The following is a 27,004-nucleotide window of genomic DNA, read 5'->3' as shown; positions in this document are numbered from 1 at the left end:
TCCTGGTCTGTAGGCCCTAAATTAAGTACCACAGCAGGAAATATCCTTGGTAATTTAGTTTCCTCTTTTCCCATGAGCTTATCCAGTAGACAGACCCCATTAGGCTAATACAGTGGTAGGCTTAATGACAGGACTTACTACTACCTCTTTTCTTCCCTGTTAGATGTAGTACAGATATAGACCCCAAACTGTGAGGGATGCCTGGGTGGCTCTGTCGGTTAAGTGCCTGCCTTTGACTCAGGTCATGATCCCAGGTCTTGGGATCGAGTTCAGCATCAGGCTACTTGCTTGGTGGGGAAGTCTGCTTCTCCTTCTGCCTGACGCTACCCCTACTAGTGCTCTCTTTCTCTCTCTGACAAATAAATAAAATCTTAAAAACAACAACAACAAAAACAAACCCCGAAGTGTGCCTGGGTATGCTGTCGTTCCAGGGAATAACAAGACTTGTACCTTCACCTTCTCTTGTAACCATCTCACACGAGATTTTTCTTTGTCAATATATTTATAATATATGAAATATAATGTTACTTCACAACTGTACCCCTTAGTATCTAGCCCAGCATTTACTGGGGGTGCAGGTTTTTCTGATTCTTATTCTTAACCTATGTAATTTAAGTAATTTCTTCCCTCAAAAGTCTTGTGTTTTACGTTCTAATTCAGCTTCAAAACAATGTTTCTTAGGTGCTGTGTGAAATGATACAATTTACTACACTTAAAAGCTTTTTGTTGAATAAATCATGACTGCACTGTCAGCAGCAAACCACAAGTGATGCATAAGAAACCAAAAAGTCTTTCTTGATAAATTTTGCTTGGGTCAATTGTTTACAGTTATGACCAGGTATTATATCTTTGATTTAAAGGAAATAATGAAACTAAACTGTTTTTTATGATTTAATTGACTTTTGTCAAAGAATGCTAGAACCCAGAGTGCTAAAATATATAAAAAGAAAAAAGAAAAACAAAACCTACTGTAATTAAAAATCTTACTTTGAAATTGTCATATATATTTTTAAATCTAAATTTAAAAGGAAGTATCTTTCTCTTTATTCATAAGTAGCATTGACTAATTTGATCTTGCTATCTATTTGGGAGTCCCTTTTCTCTCTTCTGACCTTCCCTAATAGAGAAAATGTTGAATAACCTTTGATTAGAGTGAGAAAGTCCTCTTTGAAAATTAAATCTAATTAGAATTTTTAAATAATCTTCTTTATAAAAACCTACTATTTAAAAAAAACTAGCTAGTCTCATGACAATTTGTATTAATTTATTCTTTAGACATTTGATTATAAATTGTAATTGTTTTATTCAAAGTAGTCAGACTATTAAATACCAGTAAGGAAAAGGCTAACTTATATAGAGTTGAAGCTATATAAAGTAAACTTAATATATAAGGATTATACTCATTAGCAGTAAAAACTGGGTTGTATATATTCCTGGGGGGGGGGGGGGATGAGTGTCTTTCTTCTTAATAAAATTAAGGATTCCATTTAGCAAGCTTGAACAAACTGATTATTTTCAGCACACATGGAATAAATAGCCCAAGATTATCAATATTATAATCAACTCTTTTTGGCTTTTTTGACTTAATTTTGTCAAATAAATAGCTGAAGGTATTTTTCTCTTTTACGTAACTTCACTCTTCCCCCTTAGAAATCACAAAATCATGTCAGAGAATTAGAAAAAAAAAGTCATAACTTTGAGAACTCTCACATATAATAATAGAAGTTGCATTCTAGTAATAAATCATTCATTAAAATATCTCGAGTTTCTTCAAATCAGTTATTAGATCTCCTTCAGAGTACTTTACCTAACATTTAAAAATTAATTTTGGCTTCTATCTTTAATAGTTATCTAAAATAACAATAATACATATTTGGTTTCAACCAATAATTCTATACTAGAACAAATGTCCTAATATAAGAATACTCTTTATACAACTTCATTTGAAAGCAATTCCCCAAAGAAAGTGCTTGTGCTAAATAAAGGTTGTTTGCTATTAAAAGCTATAGGTAAGAATTACAGCGTATTTCAGACCGAAGTTTTCTAAAAAGCTTTGTCATGTTTATATACGCATTATTAACCAACAGACTTGAGTCTTTTCATCAAGTTTTTATAAAAGTTTTATCAAGTTTTTATAAAAATAAAAACCTGTTGCATTATTTTTCCAAGAAGACAAAGCAAATCAGAACTAAACAGAGGTATATAATTTAATTTCTTTATACCTAAAACTATAATAATCAATAGGCAGCTATCAAGTTATTTTTATAACTCAAAAACATTTACTTCTAAAAGCTAAGAAATAAAAATCACACTCTTACCCCCCACCAATTCTGAATCAAATTAAGTTACATTTTTCTTAAAGTAAAGGAATTAGCTAGACAATATGTGAATTGTGTAGTATTTCAAATAAGCCAGTATTATCTTATGAGGCCTACATGCATTATTTTAAATTTAGTTCTTAAATGTTTTGTACTAATAAAGTCTAAAGAATGTTTATCCTCTGGAGGTTTGTGAGAAAATAATGAAACCTTGAAATGGGTTAAGAACTGTATTTTTTTTCTTCAGTTGGTGACTGTATTACAAACTTTGCACAACATACCTCCGAAATAACTCCCTGGAGTTTAGTGCACATTTTTGTAAAGGACACAAAGTTCCAAATTCACTGATAGGTTTCCTCCTTACTTACTTTCTATCTTCTTTAACTTTTTTTATTTACATTGTTGTGCAGTTATTTGTCTTTTGTAAATGCACAGCTTTAAAGAAGGCATTACAAACTTGAAAGGTGTTATAAAACATTTCCTCTAGATTTAAAAAAATGGAATTTAAAAAAGTATGTGTACTATATATGTAAAGAAATACAACCACATTCAAGTGAAGAGGCATGAGGGATAGTTGCCCTTTTACAAGCTGGAGGGAATTCTTAAGAAAAAAAATGGGGCATCGGAAAAGAAAAGTTTCGATCTCTTAGGTGCAATTCTCTCTCAAATTGTAGATACTGGTATCAATTTATGTCCCATAGAGAGTCCCTATTCAAAACCATGACCCCTGTCTGCTAACCACCCTCGCTGTGAGCCCTAGTGTTAGAATTTAACCTATGCTTGTCTTTAAATCATGAAGTTTAACCTGTCCTGTTTATGGTTTCCCTGAAAGCAAAATAACAATAAAATTGAGGAGCACTGATTGAGGAAAACAGTGTACCACCGATCTTTATCTATGCTGAGGAGCAACAAGTAACACTTAAAGCATAAATCCAGGGTGTTTTTGTTAGTTATGAAACTTACTAAAATTAAGGATCATGATAGAATTAACATCATCAACATTTTTTAAGTGTCAAATATAAAAGGAATAGTGTGTTTACAGAATACACATACATAAGTATTTAAAAATATTCTCTAGAGGGCTACAGTATTATTAATATTTTAGCATTTTCTTATATTCACTTTACATCTCTTAGTCAACCTAAGTATTAACAGGCAGCTTAATTGCTGAATTTCCTTAAAGAAAGATAAAGATCTTTAATAGCTCTCAGCAATCCTGGCTTTCAATAAAATCAAATGGACATACTTTTTTTTCTATATAGGACTATAATATCTCAAAATGCATCTCTGTGAGTACTTCTTACATTTAAGAATGGAGAATATTTAAACCTAACTAGGTTAGCTTATTAAAAAAAAGGATATGTATTTATTCCAATAATAGAATAATGTTTAAACGTGAGTTTACAAGGAGAGCCTAGCCTGAAGGGAATCAATATTTGTAGGTCCAACATTATTTAGGATGTCTTTTTTTGCCCATAAGATAAATTTTAAGTACGTACATATCATTTTTTGGTGTTAAGGTCATTAATCTCTTTATACAAATTATACTGCTATAGAAATACTTAAAAATAATGTGAGCTACTTATGAATAGGAAATAGGGGTAATTACGTGCAAGGATTCAGCTCTTTGGTGTTTATCTTAAATGGCAGGTATACTCATAACAGTTCCCAAGATAGTAGCTAACAACACGTAGCTGGAATCAAAGATTTGCTGAGGGAATAAATAAAAGGATGTGCAGAATTTTGATTTATGAAGAAAAAACCTAAACTTTTCATTGTATCATAAAGATTCAGTTCATTTAACAGTCTAAGATTTTTTCACATATGGTTAAATAAAACTACTAAGAACCCATATTTGAAATGTTACCAGATTCAGAAAAACATCTTCTGTATATAATCTGAAGTAGATAATTCCAATATTCACACACACACAAAAAACATAGTAATACCTAATGTGGCCTTTTCTCTTAGTTCTCATATAGTATTTTCTTATATTATCCATCTTAGCAGTGATGTTTGTTTTTCTTTCTTTTGGTATGGTAGGCTTTCTTCCTATCTTTTCTGATACCTAGAGTCAACAAACACTTATTGATTTTTCCTTAGTCCATTTACTCATTAAATTCTATATATCAACCTTCTTTCTATTCTTTAATGCTTTGTTTTCTTTTTCTCTCTTCTCTTTCATCTGGCTCTGTCCAATGGAAATGTAATGTGGGCCACATAATTATTTTAAGTTTTCTACTAGCCACTTTAAAAAACATATAAAAAGAAACTGATAGAAATAAATTTAATATAATATTTTATTTATTTAACTCAAATATTTTCTTTAACCAAAATAATATCATTTCAACATGTAATCAAAATTTTTAAAATATTGATATGTTTTATATTCCCTTTCTGTGCTAAATCTTCAAAATTCAGTATGTATGTATTTTTATGCTTCGAGCACATCTTAATTCAGACTAGTGACATTTTGAGTGTTCAATAGCCACATGAGTCTAATGTTACTATATTAGGTAGTATAGCCCTAGATCATCATAAGCAAATTGACCAAAATGGTGGTCTTGCCAAGCAGAGTGATGGCAGAGTGGTGAATAGTAGTTTATAGCTCTTAAAAAGCATTATGGTTATTAGAGACAATGTAACATCAGACATTTCATTTAAGTGACAATTCTAGCACAGTAATAGTTTTTGTTACTGCTAACATACATAAACATGACTTAGTACTTTAAATATGATATCTGAAAAAATGAGGTACTGAGTACAATCTCAAAATAACGTGTTCTGTAACATAAATTAACGTACCCATAGAAGTCTCCTTAATACATGTAAAACATTCTGGCATACTAATGTTTTGTTCCACTAAAAAGAGTAGCTAAAAGCAAAGTACACAGGAAGCTGCTGAGGGTGACAGTATTGTACACACTGACCAGAGACCATTCACCAACATGCATTTTTTTTCAACTCAGACTCCAGCTCTGTCTTGAAAATGCTTACTGCAGAATTCCACAATTTTGTGCATTTTGCTCTTGCCTCTGTATTTAGAAGCAACAAAGGTTTCTTCCATCCTCTTCCATCCCAACTAAGGCTTTTCTGAAAGCCAACTCTTTATCTACTATGATATTTCTTTATATTTCTTAAAGATTCTTTAAAGATTTTTTTAAATTCTTAAAATTTTTATTGTATTTAAATTCAACTAATTAAATTATGGTGCATTATTAGTATCAGAGGTAGAGTTCAGTGATTAATCAGTTGCATATAACACCCAGTGCTCATTACATCAAATGTCCCCTTTAATGTCCATCACCCAGTTACCCTATCCCCTCACCCATCTCCCCTCCAGCAACCCTCAGTTTGCTTCCTATAGTGAAGAGTCTCTTATGGTTTGTCTGCCTCTCTGATTTTGTCTTATTTTATTTTTACCTCCCTTCCCTCATGATCCTCTGTTTAGTTACTTAAATTCTGCATAATTGGAATCATCATATGATAATTGTCTTTCTCTGATTGACTTATTTCTCTTAGCATAATACTCTCTAGTTCCATCCATGTCTTTGCAAATGGTAAGATTTCATTTTTTGATGGGGGAGTAATATTCATATATATATACATACATACATACCACATCTTCCTTTTCCATTCATCTGTTGATGGACATCTGGGTTCTTTCCATTGTTTGGCTATTGTGGACATTGCTGCTATAAACATTGGGGTGCAGGTGCCTCTTCAGATAACTACCTTTGTATCTTTGGGGTAAGTACTTAGTGGTGAAATTGCTGGATAAAATAGAGGATAGCTCTATTTTCAACTTTTTGAGAACCTCCATACTGTTTTCCAGAGTAGTTGCACCAGCTTGCATCTCCACCAACAGTGTAAGAGGGTTCCCCTTTCTCCATTCCTTGCCAACATTTGTTTGTCCCTGATTTATTAATTTTAGCCATTCTGACCAGTGTGAAGTAGTATCTCATTGTGGTTTTGACTTATATTTCCCTGATGTGAGTGATGTTGAGCATTTTTTCATGTGTCTGTTGGCCATTTGGATGTCTTCTTTGGAGAAGTATCTGTTCATATCCTCTGCCTATTTCTTGACTAGATTATTTATTTTTTAGATTTGAATTTGATAAGTTCTTTATAGATCTCAGATACTGCCCTTTATCTGAGAAGACATTTGCAAATATCTCTCCCATTCTGTTGGTTATCTTTTGGTTTTGTCAATTGCTTCCTTGGCTGTGCAAAAGCATTTTATCTTGATGAAGTCAGAACAGCTCATTTTTGCTTTTGTTTCCTTGCCTTTGGAGATACATCTAGCAAGAAGTTGTTTTAAAACTGTGATGTTTTTATTCAGATTTGTATATCTTTGTCTGTGTGTGTTCTGGTTACAGACCCGTATTGGTTTGAGTGGTGTCTTCCAACAGTTTTTCCCAGGAGACCTGTTATTTTTAGCCCACAATTTGCAAAACACCCCACTGCCCCCTTATATAAAAAGAAACTTGTGGAAAAAAAAGAAAGAAAAAAAGAAACACATGTATCACATTATACCAGGAATGCCTGAATCTATAAATAAATTTTAAGTGTGCTATTTTTACTCCAAATATTTATGTTCTAGTGTCTGGTCTTATTTTGTCAAACCCAGTATCCTTATTTGCAAAATGGGAGATTTGAGCCAGAACTGTTCTTCCTTTCCAGTTTTTGAGATCTTTCTTCATGCAAAATCATACATGATATTATTAGAATGATAATTAGATATCCTCAGGACAGGATTAATATAGTAAAATGCAATTCTACCCATAGCCCACCAAAATTCTCATGAAACGGCAGGAAAAAATATTTCTAAAAAACTCCTGGTAAAATAAAGAGTGACAGCATGGGAAGGACAAAACAATTGCAAAGGGACTGTGGAGGTCCTAGATAAAATATCAAAAGATATTTAAAATAGGAAGGTTTTGGAAAAAAAATAAATAAAATAAAATAGGAAGGTTTTAGGACATTCATTTGACAGCTTTATAAAAAACAAGACAATATCCTAAGGAATGAGGAGCTTTCAAAATTTAGCTCAAGGAGAGAAGTATAAAGTAGTATAAAAGTAGTATAAAAGAATAAAAGTATAAAATATAAATAAAATAAAATAAAAGTACATAGTATAAAAGCAAACAATGAGCAGTGTGGGGTGAAAAGTTAGCTTTTGCAAATTGCACCAAACCTTCAGAGAACAGAGATTTTCCAATTATATAAACTGTTCCAGGACAGAGAAAAGGTATATGAAGTTTACAAGGCTGGCCTAATTGTGATGCCTAAAGCAAATAAAGGTAATAAAATTTTACAATTACAGGTCTATCTAAATTTTGAAAAATGCAAAAAAAAAAAAACCAAAACCTTAAAAAAATGTAAATAAAATCTGCTAGTGGGACAATCTATACAAAAATGTAAATATAATTAAACATTAGGAAGATCAGTATAATTAATATAGTAACACATTCAAGAAATAAATGGTCTTCTCAATTTGATGCACCAGATACAGAAAGCCTATCTGATAAAATTTGAAACTTATTTATAATTTTTAAAAATCATTACCAAAATAAAACATGAAAAATACACCGCAGGAATACACAGCAAATATTATATCCATCTGTTAATCCTTTAAGGGATTTCCTATAAAAATAAGAAAATGAAAGGGATGTCTATTATCATTATTACTATTCAGGAGGGTTCTAGACAACAGTCAGCAAAAATATTGGGAAGCAATAGATAAAACAGTAATTATTTTAATAGAATATAATTTTCTATTTAGAAAATCCAAAATAGTCAACTGAAACACATTAGGTATTACAGCAGGATTCGACAAACTAAGTCAACACATAAAACCAATGAATAAATACCATGAAAAAAAGCTTTGACTTAAAATAGAACAGAATCTATAAAATATCTTGCAAAAAACATAGTATGTGTAAGGACATACTAACTAACTAACACTTTACTCAAGGGCATAGAAGAGAATTAGAGTGCGTGTAAAAATATACTTACCCTTGAAAGAAGATTCAATATTATAAAAATACCAATTCTTCTTACTTAATCCCATAAATTAAATATAAGTCAACACTGTATTAGCATTTTCTCCTTAACAGTGGCACACTGATTCTAAAATTGTTCTGGAAGAGAAACTGTGCAAAAATAGATAATATAATTTACTTTAAATAGTGACTTTCATTTCCACACTTCAAAATATGCTAGAAAATTAAATAATTGAAGCAATTTGGTATTGGCACAGGAAGAGATGTATAGATTAATGGAATATTTAGAGTCCAGAAACAGATCAGATATTTATGAAAACTAGTCATGTGATAACTGCAATAGGTCAAAGATTAGAAGATGTCCTCATTAAAGATATTCCAGAAAATTTTCACTGTGTTGGAAAAATGTCTAAAATTGGAGCTATACATCACTCTTTACTCAACAAATGCATTCCAGACAGATTGTATATAAGGACGTAAGTATAAAGAACAAAAAAGAAAATGTTGCTACGAAAAAAATTAAGTTGAATTCTTTATAGATAATTGATAAAGAGGAATCATTAAAAACTATTACTGCTGAATTAAATTTGGAAGAAACAACTTTAAAAGATTAGAGCAGTAATTATAAAAATCTAAACCAATTCTTTATTCAGGTTGTTCTTCAAGTCCAGGTACATGCTCTTTATAAAGAAGGTGGAATAAGAAGTTAGAGATAATTACTTATAGGTTTGGTTTATGTCAGAAAGAAGTCACAAAATTATAATCAACAGACTCTGCATCTATATCAAAGGCTTTCTTTACTCGGATATCAACACTTAGGTGACTGAGAGTCTATTTAGACATTTTTAGTTAAAAACAAAATGTTCTAAGATGTCTTTTTTATAATTCCCATCTCTAACTTTGTTTTATTTACACTTATCTTGATCTCATCAGTTAAGTGATAAGAGAATATGGAACTAAAATTCAAAATGATCTTTAATTGGGCAGGTGGAGGGCAATGGAAGAGAAATGAACTGAAGTCATATTCAGGCTCTAAGGCTTATTTGAGAGTGCGATATACACAGTGATTAAATTGAGGTTACAATGGAAAAGACTTAAGATACATGTTATTTAAAAATTGGGTAACCACTGGAAGATTAACAAATATACTTATGTCTTCCAAGACTCTAAAGATAAAGAAGAGACTCAAAGAAGATTCAATCTCAACAAATGAAAGAAAATAGTAAAAAAAAAATTATAGTTACTAGAAACCAATGATTACATAGCAGAAGGCATTGCTATGAGAGAGATGGTTTAAATTTTCTGATTATAAAACAGTCTCAAAAATGAGTTAAAATATATTTTGCTATAGGCTAGAGATATAGGTAAAATAAAATGATTTCATTTTTAACATATATGTACTTGGCCACTTATTTTGGCTTACAAAAGAAGTGCCATAAACTCTGAATAATTGTTATTCTAGAAAAGGGAAAGAGGAGAATTTTTCTTCTCTGTTTTGTTTTTTACAGTTTACTGTATTCAAATGTTTTCCATGAGAGTGCATTCCCATAAAGTAACTTTTAAAAAAATGGGGAGATGAGTTATAGGGGAAAAAAGAGACATGCAAAATCTGATAATTACCAAAAATCTGATAATTACTCAGATCTTGCCATATACACACACATACACAGAGTGAGGCAAAGAAAAGGGAAGACTTAGATCCTACTTTTAGAAAGGGGTAGAACAGGCAGCTTTAGTAAATGAAAATACAGCCTGTCTAGTTAAATGTGAATTTCATAAAAACCCCCACTTTTAAAAATATATATCAAATATTATATGACACATACACCTATACTAAAAAAATAATTCACTACTATCTGAAATTCATATTTGCTGGCCATCGAATTTATCTCAAAGCCCTAGTAAGGAGTATACATACAGGTGGGTGAAATAAAATAGTTCCAGAAAGCTGAAACCATATCTAAGGCTGAAGACACCAGACTGAGGTCCATTGTGTAGACTTCAACACACTGGCGAAAGGAAACTTTGATAGCAAGGTGGACCACTACTCTTAAGCTGGTTCCCAGAATAGGAATAGGAAAACAGAACTCTAAGCATGGAAAGAGGAGTTGGGGGTGGGGGATGAATGGAGAGGAACTTGAATTCATGTGAGAGTATGGAGAATGCCTTTGGAGCAAAACTTGAGTGAGGAGGAAGGCAGGAGCTTAAGAATACATATGCCATGCCTTATGTTTAGACTAGCAGTAGAAATAACTCAAGAAGCAATTAAAGTTCATGGAGAGCACGGGGACAGGAATCTAACAGGAGGAAGGGACATAGGGTATAGAACACATGTTGTGAATACTATCACCATTTTGACAAGCGTTTTCTTAAAAAAATAGCAATTGTCAAAATAAGAACATTTATAGAAAATTTAGTAGCTATCAACAGAGTAATGCTTTATTTTTCAGCCATTTTTGAGAATAAGTGTTCTCAAATACTTAGTGACTTCTCCAGATAAATGAATATATCCCCCTAATGGCCTCAAATGTTAACATATAAGGTTTTTTCCCCCCTTCTGAAACCCTTCATATATTTAACTAAGATCCTTATACAAAGAACATTAACAAATGCATCCTTTTGAATGACTTTTATAGAGGGAGAGAGGGAGGGAGGGAGGGAGAAAAATTATGCCATTAGAAGTATCTGAATACGTGGCGATATTTTTTCAGTTTAATCTGCTCATCAAATAATGTAGATTATTAATAATATAGATTATTATATAGATTAAATATAATCTATATAACTATATATAATTATATAGATTATATAATCTTAATAATGTAGATTATTAATAATATCAATTCTAAAAAATATATATTGAGTTTCAGAGAGTTTAACTGGTGTGCCTGTCATGGAACTAGTAAATCTGTCTCTAAAGCTTATGACATGTCCACCTCACTGCTCCACATATACTTTGTCGTATCAGACCTCCCAGAAACATGCTGTCCTCAGCTTTGAGATGGCTGGATAAAACTAACTCTGAATATGGAATATATTCTTTATTATAATTTATGTCCATCCTAAAGCTATATAATCACTTTCTAGCTTGAGGCACTTGAAAAATAATTGTAATATCTTAATAACTGTAGTATTTTAAAATTGTCACTTAAAAATTAATATGAGGATATATTTTAAATAAATATAAGAAAGTAAGGCTATATATAAAACTTTTACCAGATCAAGTTTCAAAAAAAAAAAACAAACAAACAAAGACACAAAATCAGAAAGGAAAACATACAGTTGGGGGTATTTTGGGCAGAAATGATTATTCATTTTTTTTTCTCCTTTAGTGATTACTCTTTGGGGAGCCACAGAATATTTCAGAAAGATAAATCTGTTATTCAACTTAATCTGCAGAAAAATGGAGAAGTTCCAGGAAAATTATCTCGAAAGGTAAGATTTTCTTAGCATCAGTTTCAATTTCCAAGCTGATCATTTTAAGGACAACATTCCCATCTTTATGGATTGTTACCAATTTGGAATTACATAGCTTAATGAATACATGTTCATTTGAGTATATTTACTGAAACATAATGAAATATTTATCTAAATGCCTGTTAACAATTTGGACTGAAGCAATTACATGAACACATTACTGTAACCTTAGTATAATAGCAAATCAATTGGTCTCTTGGAAAAATCATTTATGAGAAATTTATTAAAGCTATTACATTCATACTATCCATGAAGCCACTAGGAAGTGAACAGAATAAAAAATGTGAAGGGGGAAACCATTGAAGAAAGAAAAATAACACAACTCTTGTTCTATTTGAAGAGTTTATGTCGGTGTCAACACAATTTAAATCAGGGCAGATTAATATTCATAATATACATAATAAAACTACCTCAAAAGGGATTACTGTGCTTTAATGACATAATTTCATGCTGTTAGATATGAATTTTATTCCCTATGTCTTGAGTTATTTCAAAACAAAATTGCACAGTATGCAATGAACTTTGATATTTTGGCAGCTTTATCTGTAGAATCTTCCAATTACCTGCTTTAAGCAAAAATCCCATCACCCTATCATTTACATCAGATAACAGATTTCCAGTGCATGACTCTTTTTTTCCCCCCTAGTCTGAGGTGTTTCATCATAAAAAGTGTCAGGTGGTGCATTAGGTTGCAATATATCTATGTGGAATATAACATAATGAGGCCAAAAGAGAGTTGTTTAGAAAAATCTTTTGGAACCGGTACTCAACTCAGCCAGTGTTGACAGCTGCAGGGTATGCATCTGAAATCTCCACAGAGAAACATTATGAAGTACAACTAATACTCTCAATATTAATATACCCTAAGAGTCTTCAAATTGTCTTCAATGTTTTGAAAAAGTTGAAATCATCATGTTTCATTTCAACATGGAGGAAGAAGAGAAAACGTATGATTACAACTTCTATTCTCCTTGAGAACTTTCATGTTGTTAAAAAGATTACCTCATTGGTAGTGATTCACAAATCACTAACATTTCAGTTTCATGTCAATTAAGGTTTATCCTTAAATCCATTTAACACCACTACTAAGATACAATGTGTATTGATATTTATTTTATGTCTGAAAATTAACCTTTCTATTATATTTAATCTTCAATCTAACAAAAGTGAAAAACAAGGAGCTCCATAACTTTCCCCAGATCATATTCATGGGACTAGTAAGCAAGCAAAGGAGCCAGGGTTTGAACCCAGTCATTCTCCATAGCCAATACTTTATGTTATCAATTTATATGACAAGTTGGGATTTAGATGTGACTGAATGCAAAATGTTCAGATGTGACTTTCAGTACAACTGATAAAAATACTAGCACGTGCCCTCTCTTTCTCTCTCTAATCCTTTTGTTCTTTTGTTAGTTTTTTGAGAGAGAGAGAGAGAGAGAGAGTAGGGGAGGGGCAGAAGGAGAAGAAGAGAGAGAATTCCTTCTTTTTATTTTAAAATTTTTAAGATCTTATTTATTTATTTGAAAGAGATCACAAGTAGGCAGAGAGAGGGGAAAGCAGGCTCACCACTGAGCGGAGAGCCCGATGTGGGGCTCGATCCCAGGACCTTGGGATCATGACCTGAGCTGAAGACAGAGGCTTTAACCCACTGAGCCACCCACACGCCCCTGAAGAGAGAGAATTCTTAAACAGGCTCCATTCCCCACACTGAGCCTGACGTGGGGCTTGATCTCAAGACCCTGAGATCATGACCTGAGCTGAAATCAAGAGTCAGACATTTAATTGGCTGAGCCCCTTGTTTTGTTTTCCACAGCTATTCCACTTACCTCAAAGTTTGGGACATCACAGGTATTTACATGTATTAACTCGCTCACAACAGCTCAAGAGCGAAAAAAAAGATAATTACTATTATTTTCCTTTTTTAAATGAAAGTACTAAGAATTCAAAAGAGTAACTGAATGGCCCAAAGTCTCACAGTTAGTAAATAGGGAGATAGGATTTAAGCAGAGCTAGTCTGATAACAGAGATCACTATACCATACTGCCAGTCAATTAAGTATCTCTGGGATATTGTCATATGTTGTTGGGACAAGCATGTAATCATTTCTGCGTGTAAAGTGTATAACTGTCACTAGAAATGCCTGCTTTTCAATGTGACATTTGTATCATAGCAGGAATTAAGTTACATGGCTGCCTTTTTATGCTTCAACTCACAAACTTTACTTCCTACAGTGAATATCACATCTCTTAGCTAATTCAACAATTTACAGGTAAAGAGTATAAATGCTGATTCTCATCCATAACTTTTCCTAGCACAAACACTATATTTAAAAATAGATAATATGCTTGATGACACAGAGGTTTATATATTCTCCATTCACTCAAAATATTAATTATGTAACAGCAAGTGTACTAGGCCCTACTCTAATGTTGGAATACTGAACAAAATCAACAAGGCTTTCTAAGAGTTTAGTGTCCAGGAGATTTAACCAGCTCTGACTCTCAATTAAAGAGCAGTCAGAGTAAAGAGTAAACACAGACAATCAGAAAGGCATTCTATGTCTCCATCTCCTCAAATCCTGGCTCTTGAAGGATTTTTTTCAGCATCATATTTATAAAGAGAAAATACTATATTTTATTAATATCTGTAATTATTTACTTTCAGATACCATGCTAAGTACATTACAGATACAATCTAAAAATAATTAATTCAACAAATATTTATTAAATATCTTTACATGCCATCTTTAGTACTTGCCTTTGAGGATCTCATATGTGAAGGAATAGGTTAGTGAACCTATTTAAAATTCAGAATTATGACTTAGAAAACATATATGCACAGAATGATACCCATTTGTTCACTAAACAAATGATAATTGAGCACCTACTATATAGGAGGCACTCTTCTAAACATTGGAGATTCAGAGACAAACAAGACATGTCATTACTTATTTTAGAATGCAGATCCTAGTAAAGAAGACATGCAATAAACAAATATACATTTTAAAAAGTCTCATAGACTGGGTGGCTCAGTTGGTTGAGTAACTGACTCTTAGTTTGGGCTCAGGCCCTGATCTCATGGGTCATTGGATTAAGCCCCACAAAGGGCTCTACCTTCAGCTAGCAGTGTGCTTGAAGATTTTCTCCCTTTGCCTCTTCCCCCACTCATGCGTGTGCTCACATGCATTCTCTCTCTCTAAAGGAAAATAAAATAATTTTTTAAAAAAACGTCTGATAGAGATATGTGCTTTAAAAGAAAAGAATTATGTTTCTAAAGCCTGGGGTAGGAACACCTGATACAGATGAATATGAAGGGCGAGTTGTAGTGATTACTTCTATGTATAAATCCTACATAGACCTAGCCTTCACCTTAAAAAAAATAGAGTGTTAAATTTACTGATCTGGCAACTTGTTTAAAAACAGATTCTGGACTGATACTGCCAAATTCAAATGTCTGCTCTTGGACACATGCTTATATTCAACCTAGTTTTCTTGTTAAGAAAAATGTAAATAATAATACATACCTAATATGATTATTATTAGAACTTAATTGAAAAATATAAGTGAAGAGCTTAAGTCAGTGCCTGTGCCTAATCAGAACTACATAAGTATCAATTATTGGTGTCATAAAATTAAGGTGTTAGACTAGATGGTATGTTAGCCTTTTACTATTAAAAACTTCCTATGATAAGGAGATGCTGATTCTATTGTTTAACATAGTATCAAAATTCTCTATGATTTTCATAATTTATCTATATAAAAACATTTATAAACAATTATATTCCTTTTCAGTAAAATTACGTAAATTGGCTTACAATATTTCTTCTGTATAATACTAGGAACATAATGATGATTATTATTCTGTTAAATTTCTTGACACCATTGCCTTACACTCGAGATGTGAGATTTCTCTAATTGTACAAGTATACCGCAAAGCTCAATTCATCTCAGATGCCTTTCCTATTTTAAACTTGTTTGTGTTATACTGAAATATGGTCATTTAATTCTTGTTCCATGAGATTATTCATAAAATATGTTGATATGTTGACAAGTCCTTAGAAATCTTTCTAGATTTCAAAATTTTACAATCCCCATCCTCATTAGATGTGTATAACTGAGTCTTTTATAAAAAGATTTTTCTCTTTATCTCTCAAATTTGACAAGCATTGCCAACATTGTTGATATTAATCATAAAAACCAAGATTTCATTCTAGCTCAAGGAAACATTCACAGAACACATACAGCAGTAGATTTCTGTAGGGAAAAGACAAAAAGAGACACCTTAACTTTTTCCTTAAGATGAAGGAATGACCTTCAGCTTTGGAGAAAAGTAAAGTGTATAATATATTCCATGGACAAGTGCTTAAACCTGTTCGCCAGACTTTTGAGTTCCTTTAAATAAAAATACTTTTCTTATAAGTGACAATATGACAAAGGCCAATTTCTCCCCCAAAAGCATCTCTGGAAGCCAAGTAAAGTGGTTTTAAAATGAATATGATTATACTATACAGAAAGATGCAAATAAGTCATTATTTATATGCTTGCTTTGGTTTTAACTTCAGAAAAAGTTTTCTTTTCTTCTTCTCAAAGTGTTTCTTCTTTGTAGCATGCATTCAACATACTGTATTATAGGGATGGCTTTATTCTCTCCATGTAACAGCTTCTTTACTCTTCCTCACAAAATCACCCATTAAAAATATTAATATACCTTTGACCTTAGGCCATATCAAGGTCTTCCTTCTGATGTTTTCTGTCAGGAGCTCTAATAGGCACTTTTAAAAATAGATCATGTATTAACATACAAGATTACATGCACTCCAGGTATTTAGGGACTCATTTAGCTTTCAAACTTAACAGCTGTGTGTAGTGAAATAGTGCCATTAAGAGGGAGTGTATCGCATTCTCCCTTGCAGACTTGCATAGTATTTTCATGAGCACCTGTTGCAGAACTGCTAATTGAAGAGTTACAGGGTGTGTGTGTGTGCATGCATGTATGCATGTGTGTTTGTGTGTTTATGCATATGGACCACAGAACTGATATTTTACAATGAGCAGTTTCTGCTCATCTTGGGAGAAAACACAGGCCCCCTGATAATTCCTCTTACACTAATATTTGGGAGGCAAGATGTGGTAAAGTTGAAAAATGGAGTTCATTCTGAGTCTGCCAGCCGATGTGACAAGCTATCAAGTCTCAGACTGCCATGGCATCCACAGCCTGAATGTAAAGAGACTATGCATGTATGTGAGAGAACCAGTGTCTGCAAAACTGCCTTTCTGCTAGGAGAACCTAATGTCTGACCTTGGTGATGCCAGGATGTTTTTCAATCATCCTTGAGGTTATCCTCAACCAAAGCTCAGCTTTCTGATTCATTTTTTTTTTTTTAAGAATGCCTACAGAGTTAAGAAGTGTCTTGTAAAGTCTTTAAAACAAAGTATTAAAATGATCAATGAGGGTTATCAAAAGAGGTAAATAAAATGACAGCAGGAAGTTACAGACCTATTTTTATCTGGTACTCATTCCTATTCACTCTATAAATATTAATATATTCTGCTGTCTACAGCATGAAGATGACCACAGTCAGTTTTATCTGAACCAACTTCTAGAATTTATGCATATTTGGAAAGTATCCAGGTAAGATATTTTATTTTGTTCCAAGACTACTTTCTGACTGAGTTCTCAAGTGCCAAATCACAATATTTTTCAGTTGATTGTAAAAACTGTCCTTTCACTAGTACCGTGGAAGTTATTATACTTTTAATAGATATCTCCCTTTGGCAAATTTTGTTAATAATTATCTATTCTCCACAGCTATTCAGATACATTTGAAGAGCTGCTAACACCTTCCAGAACAATCTAACATTCATTTTAAAATCTCTCTGCTACCAGTTATTACATTTTCAAGGTTTTTTTTTTCCTCATTCATTTTGTGAATTTGAGTGTGCATGTGTCACTAAGCTCTTTGTATAACTGAATTTCCATACTTTGAAAGTCAAAACCTCCTGCTTTAAATTTCTTTCTTGAACTCCCTGAAAATAATTGGTGTATCATAAACAGAGGAGTGTGAATTCAAATTGGAAAACTCAAATGACAGTCAATGAACATATCCTAATTGATTGTGATATCTAAATGTATGCATGTATTACTGAAAAGAATAGACCCATCAGAAAGGTAAACTGGGAGAAAATATCATACCACACTATGGGTTTATCTGGAATTAAAGTTGTTCTGAGTTGAATTAGTGAAAAATGGGGTATGGAGTTGAATTAGTGAAAAATGGGGTATGGGAGGTATTTAACATTAATTTCAGAAGCAAACCTGATATAAAATATGAGTTAAAATTGTTCTTAGTGACCATTCATAATAGCTATCATCACTTAATGGAGTTATTGTACATTTTGCATATATAACCTCATCTAATTCTCCCTACAACCTTATGATAAGACACAGTATTTATTTCAAAATCAAAGAAACTAAAGTTTTAGAAGATTAAATACCTTGCCTAAGGCCACTCAGTTCATCAGTGGTAGGACCAAAATTAGGTCTGCCTGAAATCTGCAAAGACCAACTCTCTGAAATTTGCAAAGACCATATATTTTCCTATTAAACTATAGTCTTACCATATGGGCCTCTCTTTATCCCCCCCCCACAAAATATTTGTCTTCAACAATAAAATCAGAGAATAGGTAGTAATAGGGAGGACTTTCAATATAACCTAACTCAAATTTTTATTTTATAGCTAATTACATGGATTAGGTATGAGCTCTCATCAAAATGACGTATTAAAAAAGGCTATAGTTTCCTTATTCCAAAATAAATTTATCCAAAAAAGAAAAAAACCTGTAGAGAGATATCAAATCTGACAAATTTTTTAAAAAGTGAGAAATCCTTGGGAGACAAAGGATTGCTTTGAACTGGTTTGGTAGAGGGTTGTGACTTACATGTAGACAGCTGCTGCCTGAGACACAGAGAAACAAGGGAAGGGTAGGAAAAGAAGATGAGAGCAAGGTAGTTTTTTTCTTTCTGTTCCTGCATCACCCTGCCATTATCCGGCCCTTCACAAAAGACTGGTGACCTTGACCACTGTGCAGTCCAGGTGTTCACAGGGTTAAATTAGGGCAAAGCAAAAGACTAGAGGAAACCTGACAGGGATGGACTAGCCTCAGAATCTAAGTCCTCCACGCCTTCTCTTCAACCCTAGGGCAGTGCAGCTTATCTTCAATTTATTTCAAAAATTTGTCAACCATCATACAGATAATTTATGCTCTAGCTAGAACTAAAACCAAATGTTTAATTCTCAGTAACTACTTATTCTACTTTAATTGTATATATTGTATATAATTTTATAAGTCTATATAAAATATCTATATATGAAATATTTATAAATAATGCATATATTTACATATAAAGTTGCACACAAAATATATTATTTTATATATAGTATTTTGTATTATTGATATATATTATTTTATATATATGGCATTATATATGTATATGTGTGTGTGTGTGTGTGTGCATGTGTGTGTATTCATTCATCCACTGATGAACATTTAGGTTGTTTGTCATGGCCATTGTGAATTATGTGGCAATGAACTTGGGGAGTGCAGGATGAGAGCATAGTTCTACTTTTTTATTTATTTTAATTTTCTGAGGAAACTTCATACTGTTTTCCAAAGCAGTTATACCAATTTACATTCCCAACAGTACGCTAGGGTTCCCTTTTCTCCACAGCCTTGACAAGAGTCTTTTTGATAATAGCCATTCTAACAGGTGTGAGGTGGTATCTCATTATGGTCTTGATTCGCATTTCCCCAACAATTAGTGATACTATTCATGCGCTTGTTATTCAGATGCTTCTTGACCATTTGTATATATTTTTTAGGATAAATGTCTACTCAAGTCCTCTCTCCATTTTTTTAAATTGGACTGATTTTTCACTGCTGAGTTTTACATTTAGGTATCAATCTCTTATCAGATATATGGTTTGCAAATATTTCCTCCCATAACTTAGATTGCCTTTTTATTTTGTTCATTCATTCCTTTGCTGTGCAGGGCAAAGTTTAAGGTTTAAGATAGGGGTGCCATTTCATTCTTTTGCACGAGAATATCCACTTATCACAACACTATTTATTGAAGAGACTATCCTTTCCCCACTGATTATTCTTGGATTCTTGTCAAATAATACTTGACCATATATGTGTAGGTTTATTTCTGGGCTCTTAAGTCTGTTTGATTGGTCCATGTGACTGTTTTTATATCAGTATCATAATGCTTTTGATTTCCAAATCTTTGTAAAATAGTTTGAAATCAGGAAGTGTGATCACTCTGGATTTGTTCTTTCTCAAGATTGCTTTGGCTATTCAGGGTATTTTGAGGTTCCTTATTAATTTTAGGATTGTTTTTATTATTTCTGTGAAAAATGACACTGGAATTTTGATAAAACTATATTTATTGAGGTGCCTGGTGGGCCCAATCAGGAGACTTTTTTTTTTTAAGATTTTATTTATTTGACAGAGAGAGAGTAATCACAAGTAGGCAGAGAGGCAGGCAAAGAAAGGAGGAAGCAGGCTCCCCGCAGAGCAGAGAGCCCAACGTGGGGCTCGATTCCAGAACCCTGGGATCATGCTCTGAGCCGAAGGCAGAGGCTTTAACCCACTGAGCCACCCAGGTGCCCCAATCAGTAGACTTTTGATCTCAGTTTCGTGAGTTCAAGCCCCATGTTGGACAGAGGGCTTACTTAAAATATATAATCTATATATAGGTGGCTCTGAGTAGTATGGACATTTTAACAATATTAACTCTTCTGATCTAAAACCTTGAAAACCTTTCAATTTATGTGTTTTCTTCAATTTCTTTCATCAATGTCTTATAGTTTTCAGTGTATAGATCTTTCACTTCCTTATTACTATTTTTATGTTATTGTAAGTGTTGTAAGTGGGATTTTTTCTTAATTTTACAAAACTTTCTCTGTCATGTATAGAAATCCAGCTGATTTGTATATATTTGTCTTGCATTCTGAAACTTTACAGAATTCATTTATTAGTTCTAGGAGTATTTGGATGGAGTCATCAGGATTTTCTACATATCAGATCGTACCATCATGAAACAGACAAAATTTTACTTCTCCCTTCCAGTTTGAATGCCTTTTATTTCATTTTCTTGTCTGATTACTCTAAGACTTCTAGTACCATACTGAATAGGAGTGGTGAACGTGGGAACCCTTACTTTGTTCCTGATTTTAGAGGAAGTACTTCCAACATCTCACCATGAAGTATGATGATAGCTGTGGATTGTCATATATGAACTTTATTATGTTGAGATATGTTTCTCTATACCTAATTTGTTTAAAGTTTTTCTGAAAGAATGTAACTTTTTTCAAATGCTCTTCTGCTTCTATTAAGATAATCAATGATTTGTTTAATTTTATTCATGTGCCTTATCACATTTATTGATTTGTGTAGTTAAATAATTCTTACATCCCAAGAAAATCCCAATTTTCTAGGTCATGGTCCTTTTAATATGCTGTTGAATTTGGTTTGCAGGTATTTTGTTGGAAATTTTTGCATCTATAATCATCAGGGATATTGGCCTGTAGCTTTATTTTTTTGTAGTGCCCTTCTCTGGCTCTGGTATCAGGGTAATTCTGGCTTCATATAATGAGTTTGAGAGTGTCCCAACCTCTTTAAGTTTTTGGAAGAGTTTGAGAAGAACTGGTATTAATTTGTCTTTAAAAATTTGGTAGGATCTATCAATGAAGCCATCTGCCCTTGAATTTTTCTTTGTTGGAAGGTTTTTGATTACCAATTTAATCTTCTTATTGGTCTATTCAGATTTTCTACTTCCTTCTGATGCAGACTTGGTGGGTAGTATTTTCTAGGAATTTATCCAGTATTCTGGGTTGTCCAATTTTTTGTCACGTAATTGCTCATAGTATCTTTTGCTCCTTCTTTGTTTCTTATAACAGCTTTTTAAAAGATTTTATTTATTTATTAGTGAGAGAGATGGTGGAGAGAGAGAGAGAGAGAGAGTAGTCTGGAGAGGCACAGAGGAAGAGGGACAAGTTGACTCCCACTGAGCAGGGAGCCAGACTAAAGGCTTGGTCCTGGGATCCTGGTGGGTTCATGATCTAAGCCAAACACAGACACTTAACATACTGAGCCACCCAGGCAGCCACTGTAACAGCTTTTAAATTAAAGTCTGTTTTGTATAAGATAGGTATAGCTACCTCTGCTCTTTTTTGGTCTCTATATGCATGAAGTACCTTTCTCCATCCCTTTACTGTGAATGTGTGTGTGTCCTTGAAGCTGAAGGGAGTCTCTTGCAGGCAGGATATATATAGTTGTGTCTTTATCCACTCAGCTACTCCAATTGAACTTGGATGCCCAAATCTCTCCCCAGGTTTGGGAAGTTCAAAAGCCATTATCTTTATATAAGCTGTCTGTTCCTTTCTCATTCTCTTCTCCTTCTGGGACTACAATGACATGTACATCAATTCTTTTTATAGTGTTCCATGAATCCCATAGGCCTTTTTAATTCCTTTTCTTTTTCCTTTTGTTCCTCTGCTTAGGTAATTTCAAATGATCTGTCTTTGAGCTTACTTATTTTTTCTTTTTCTTGGTCCCTTCTTCTGCCAGGACCCTTCTGCCCTCTCTTCTGCTTCTTTTTTGAATTCTTCAGTTCAACTACTGTATTCTTTAGCTCCAAAACTTCTGGTTCTTTTGTATGTTTTCTATACCATTGTTGAATTTCTCATTTTGTTCTTATATTGTGTTGCTGGTTTCAATAAATTGTCTTTCTGTGTTCCCTTATACTTCTGAGTTTCTTCAGAACAACTATTTTAAATTTTTTTGTCAGGCCATTCATGTATCTCCACTTTGAGGTCACTTTGAGGTCAGTTGCTAAAAGTTTATTCTTTTCCTATGGTGGAGTCCTATTTCCCCGATTCTTTGTGATCCCTAGAGCCTTGCAGAGGTGTCTGTGCATGGGAAGAAGCTGTCACGTATTCCAGACTTTATGGGCTGATCTCAGTGCAGGACCTTCACCTGCAGGTGAGGCACATTGGAGCACGCTATGTTCCTGGGTCTGGTAGTGCAGGGCACCAAGGAGAGAGCCATGTGGAAGACCCAGATCTGGTGAGTGTAATGTCCCCTTGGATCAGCCCACAGCATTAATGGGACCCACAGCATTAACTGTGTGGCCCTAGAAGTGCTATGGGAGATCTGCAGTGGCTGCACGTGCTGTTGGCATCTTCAGTGGTGCCTCCAGGTCCAGTAGCTAGGGACCAGGGCAGGCAGTGGTTGCTACTAGAGCTGGTCACACACACACACACACACACACACACACACAGTTGCAGGGGCCAGCTGCAGGTGCCTGTGTAGTGGCAGTGGCTGGTAGCAGACATACAGATAGTGGGGGAGGACAGGGCTGGCAGCAAGGACTAGGACTAACTGTAGGTGCACGGGCTGTTGGCATGCACTCCTCTGGCTGCAGACCTTCATCCTGTGCATAGCAGTGGAGGTTGTTATGGGAGTCAGGCTGGTTAGGTGCAGGTATACAGCCGGAGGGGCTGGTTGCAAGCAAGCCCACTGTGTGAGTTAATGACAGGAAACAGGGACAGAACCAGGCCCACAAGCAGCTATGGGGGCCCTGGATGTTGTTGTGCATTCCTGTGACTGCAGTGTCTCCCTAAGACATGTGCACGGCAGTGAAGACATTAGTCAAGCCAAAGGGTTGGAGGTGCGCAGCTTGGGAACCAGCTACAGGTAAGCCCTGGAGTGGCAGTGGGGTGAGGAAGGAGTGGAGAGGAACTCAAGCAGCTGCTGTTTGTGGATGTGAATACCTGTGTATATGAGGGAAACAGGGAAATCTGCAGGGGGTTCTACGGCCTCTCTGTTGGTTGTTGGTTTCTTCAGTGGTAAAAGTTACTGGGCCCTCTGTAGAGCTGGTCACTGGGAACCACTGTAACTCCCGCTGTGTGACTCATAGTGGTAGCCGCAGCCCTTCTTCCTTGTTCCTAGCTGTCTTTATGCATCTCCGTTTTGCTGGTCTCTGGCTGGAGTAAAACCAATGCAGGTCCTTCCCGTAATGGCCCAAAAGGCTGGGAAAGCTGCTGGTTCACCGCTCTCCCTTTCCCAGCAAGGGGGTTTCCCTCTTGGCAGTGAGAAATGCTAGCCTGCAGGATGGGATGAGGCAGGTAAAATGAAAGTGCCCTCCCTGCCCTTTTTGTGTGGTTATTCTTAGCTTTTGTTGTTGTTCTACAGTATTATGTAAGTTTCTTGGAAGGACTCCTAAGCTCTCCCAGAGCTGTTTCTGTTCATGGATAGTTGTCTTACTGTGGGAAGACAGAGGATGGGATCTCCTACTTTGCCATCATTGTGATCTCCAAGACTGCTTTCTGGAATACAATGCTCTTCTGCCTGCCTTCCACAGCCCACTTGATGGTGTCATTAAAAGATCAAACACTAGATGGCAGGAGCTTTGTTTTCAGTTTTCCTCTTCCCTGACCTGACTTCCATTTAGAAGTTGGGCAAATCACATACCCCCGTTAGTTTCTAGGAGTTTTTCTATAAAATAAATATAATATTTAATAGCAAGGTGCTGAACTAGGTATATATTCTTGGGGGTCTTTTAAGTTTTAAGGTCAGATTTTATATAAAATCCTTTTCTCCAATAACCAAAAATTTTCACTATTCTTTTCCTATACCTCCACTTTTACATAGTCTATGAATTTTGTCTTTGAACTATAAGATGTAATGCAACTAAAGTGATGATTTAACAAGGCTGAGAAGGCAACTATTGTAAAATATATTGGTGTGTGTTTGTGTTGTATCATTTGTTCAATTCAATTCAGGAGTTTCTGGGACAAATAGGAAGGGAAAATCTTAATGTTTAGGAAAATAATTTTGATAAGTGAAGTCAGAAAAACCTCTACTAATCTCACATCTATTTCACTGAAGCAAAGATAAAGTTGGAGCAATAAGAGAATCTCAGGAAAGAAGAACACAGAGGTCTGAAGCCAAAGACAACTTTATGTATTATAAATATATGTCATTAATTCTGAAAGGGATTCTCTTCAAGATTTTGCATATTTAACAATTCTTAGATGTTAGTATTTGTCATTATCTGCTCATGAATCCTTTTGTAATTTATATTTTGAATAAAGAGTAGTTTGATACAATGAACAGTCTTTGAGAGGTTTGGTTAATTTGTCATGAGGTTTTTTTTTTTTTTTGGAGTTCTAAAGTTTTCAAATAAGTTTGTAGCTTATCAAGTTACAGAAAGTTTATAAACATTCATCTGAAATGGTTTTTAAAATCGTGTCAGCAGCAATTCTTTTTTAACCATGTTTGCTATAGAATCATGGACAAAACAGAATTTATGATAAATATGCTAAAGTTTATGTAAGCTTTTCTACCCACTTTTAAACAAAGTTTTTTTTTTTTTCTTTCCAGACAGTGCCTCTCAACGGTAATAAAAAAATATGACTTCCATCTGAAATGCCTATTGAAAACCCAGGTATTAACTTATGTTACTTCACCTGTCAATTCAACAAGCATCTATTAACCATATACTCTTTTTCTAAAACTTTACAGTTTTCTGAAGATACAAAGATGAATAAAGTAGAAGGTCTATACTTCAGAAGCTTTCATTCTATCAAGGCATAAAAGTAAATAGATGTGTGTTAATAAAGTGTCACAGATACTGTGAAAGACCTATGTGTATATAGGCCATGGAAGAAAGTTATCAATTTTACCTATTTGACCTGGATGTTGAAAAATGAGTATGCCAGCTAGAGAAGTGGCACGTGAAGGAAGGTGGGGGGTGGGGATAACTATCAGTATAGAACACCACGAATAGAAGCAGTTAGGAAACAGCCTGTTGTGACTTGAAAACTGTATGAAATTTGGAATGGCTACAATTAGGGTTAAAGGCCTGTAAAGAGACCAGATGAAAGGGGCAAGCAGGGGCCATTATATTGGATCTTAAGGACACTTTATGGACAATTTAATGATTTTCTAATTTATCAGCTGCTGACATAGAACCATTATGCAAGCCAGTAGAATGACAGATGGGTGATTAGAGGAGCATTTCATTAGCCCAAAGAGATGATGAGGGTATTGACAAAAACTCTACAACAGGGGTAGGTAGTTGGGGACAAATTCAAAATAGGTAAAAATATGCAACTTATATGATTTGGTGAAAGACTTTGTGTAAAACAAGAGAGTGTCTAGAATACCTCCACATTCCTGGCTGCTAATTGACTGCATGGAGACATCAGTTCACTAAAATAGCAAAGAGAGGAGAAGCTAGCTTGACAGGGGAAAATGATGAATTTAGTCTAAGACTACCGAGATTTGGTCACCAACTGGGCATCCAAGTTGTGGCCACCATTAGGCAGATCATTTCTTGTAACTTAATCTTCCACAGATAAAACCACCTATGATTATAGAAAATTGTATAAGACAGTGTTTTGTTTTTGTTTTTGTTTTTTTAAAGAATTATTTATTTATTTGCGAGAGAGAGAGAGAGAGAGAACAGGGGGAGGGGCTGAAAGAGAAGGGAGAGAGAATTCCAAGCTGACATCCAAGCTCAGCATAGACAGCACAGAGTTCAACACAGGCTGGATCCCAAAACCCTGAGATCATAACCTGAGCTGAAACCAAGAGTCAGACAGTCAATCGGCTACACTACCTTGTGCCCCAAGACAGTGTTTTTAAAACAAGTCAGGATTTTTTTATCCATTAAATAATTGACTCCTGATATATATGAAAAGATAAAGAACCTAGGTGACTATTCTTAATTTTAATTAGCAGTAAAAGATTCAGAAAATAAATAATATTTCTTGATGAAGATACCAAACTCATGTGAATTCCACATAAATATTCAAATACACAAGTGATGACACACAACTCATATACCCTTCCAAAGTGTAATCCTCTCATTCTAACAGGATTTTTCTTTCTTGAGCCCAGCTTAAATATGGAAGTTTAAAATGTGAAATGTGAAAAAAAACTCGCAGATTGGTTTAAGTCTCATAAAAGTATTATAATTAGTACTTTTTTCAGCTTGATTTTTCACCTTTGTATAGAATTTGAAATTTACCAGGTACTCAATGCAAATGAAGACTTCATTCCTAGATCATTTGTGTCACTCAATTTTATGTAAATATATTTTTGAGGTTATAGTAAGCTACTTATGAATGAATTG

General features: G+C 34.0%; 1 protein-coding gene across 2 annotated transcripts in view; it reads left to right on the top strand.

Annotated features, from left to right (window-relative positions):
• The window catches only part of PIK3C2G (phosphatidylinositol-4-phosphate 3-kinase catalytic subunit type 2 gamma), a 354,996-nt gene that overhangs the window by 47,323 nt on the left and 280,669 nt on the right, over positions 1–27,004 (top strand). For both annotated transcript variants that reach the window (XM_004755743.3, XM_004755744.3), the window contains exons 6-8: positions 11,656–11,758; positions 17,361–17,431; positions 25,249–25,312. In XM_004755743.3, coding sequence (XP_004755800.1) covers positions 11,656–11,758; positions 17,361–17,431; positions 25,249–25,312 — 238 coding nt within the window. The remainder of the gene's footprint in view (positions 1–11,655; positions 11,759–17,360; positions 17,432–25,248; positions 25,313–27,004) is intronic.

Source organism: Mustela putorius, unplaced genomic scaffold, assembly GCF_011764305.1.
Source record: "Mustela putorius furo isolate JIRA1106 unplaced genomic scaffold, ASM1176430v1.1 tig00537227_pilon_pilon_pilon, whole genome shotgun sequence".
In the NCBI taxonomy this organism is placed as follows: Eukaryota; Metazoa; Chordata; class Mammalia; order Carnivora; family Mustelidae; genus Mustela; species Mustela putorius.
This window is presented reverse-complemented; position numbering and strand designations above follow the sequence as displayed.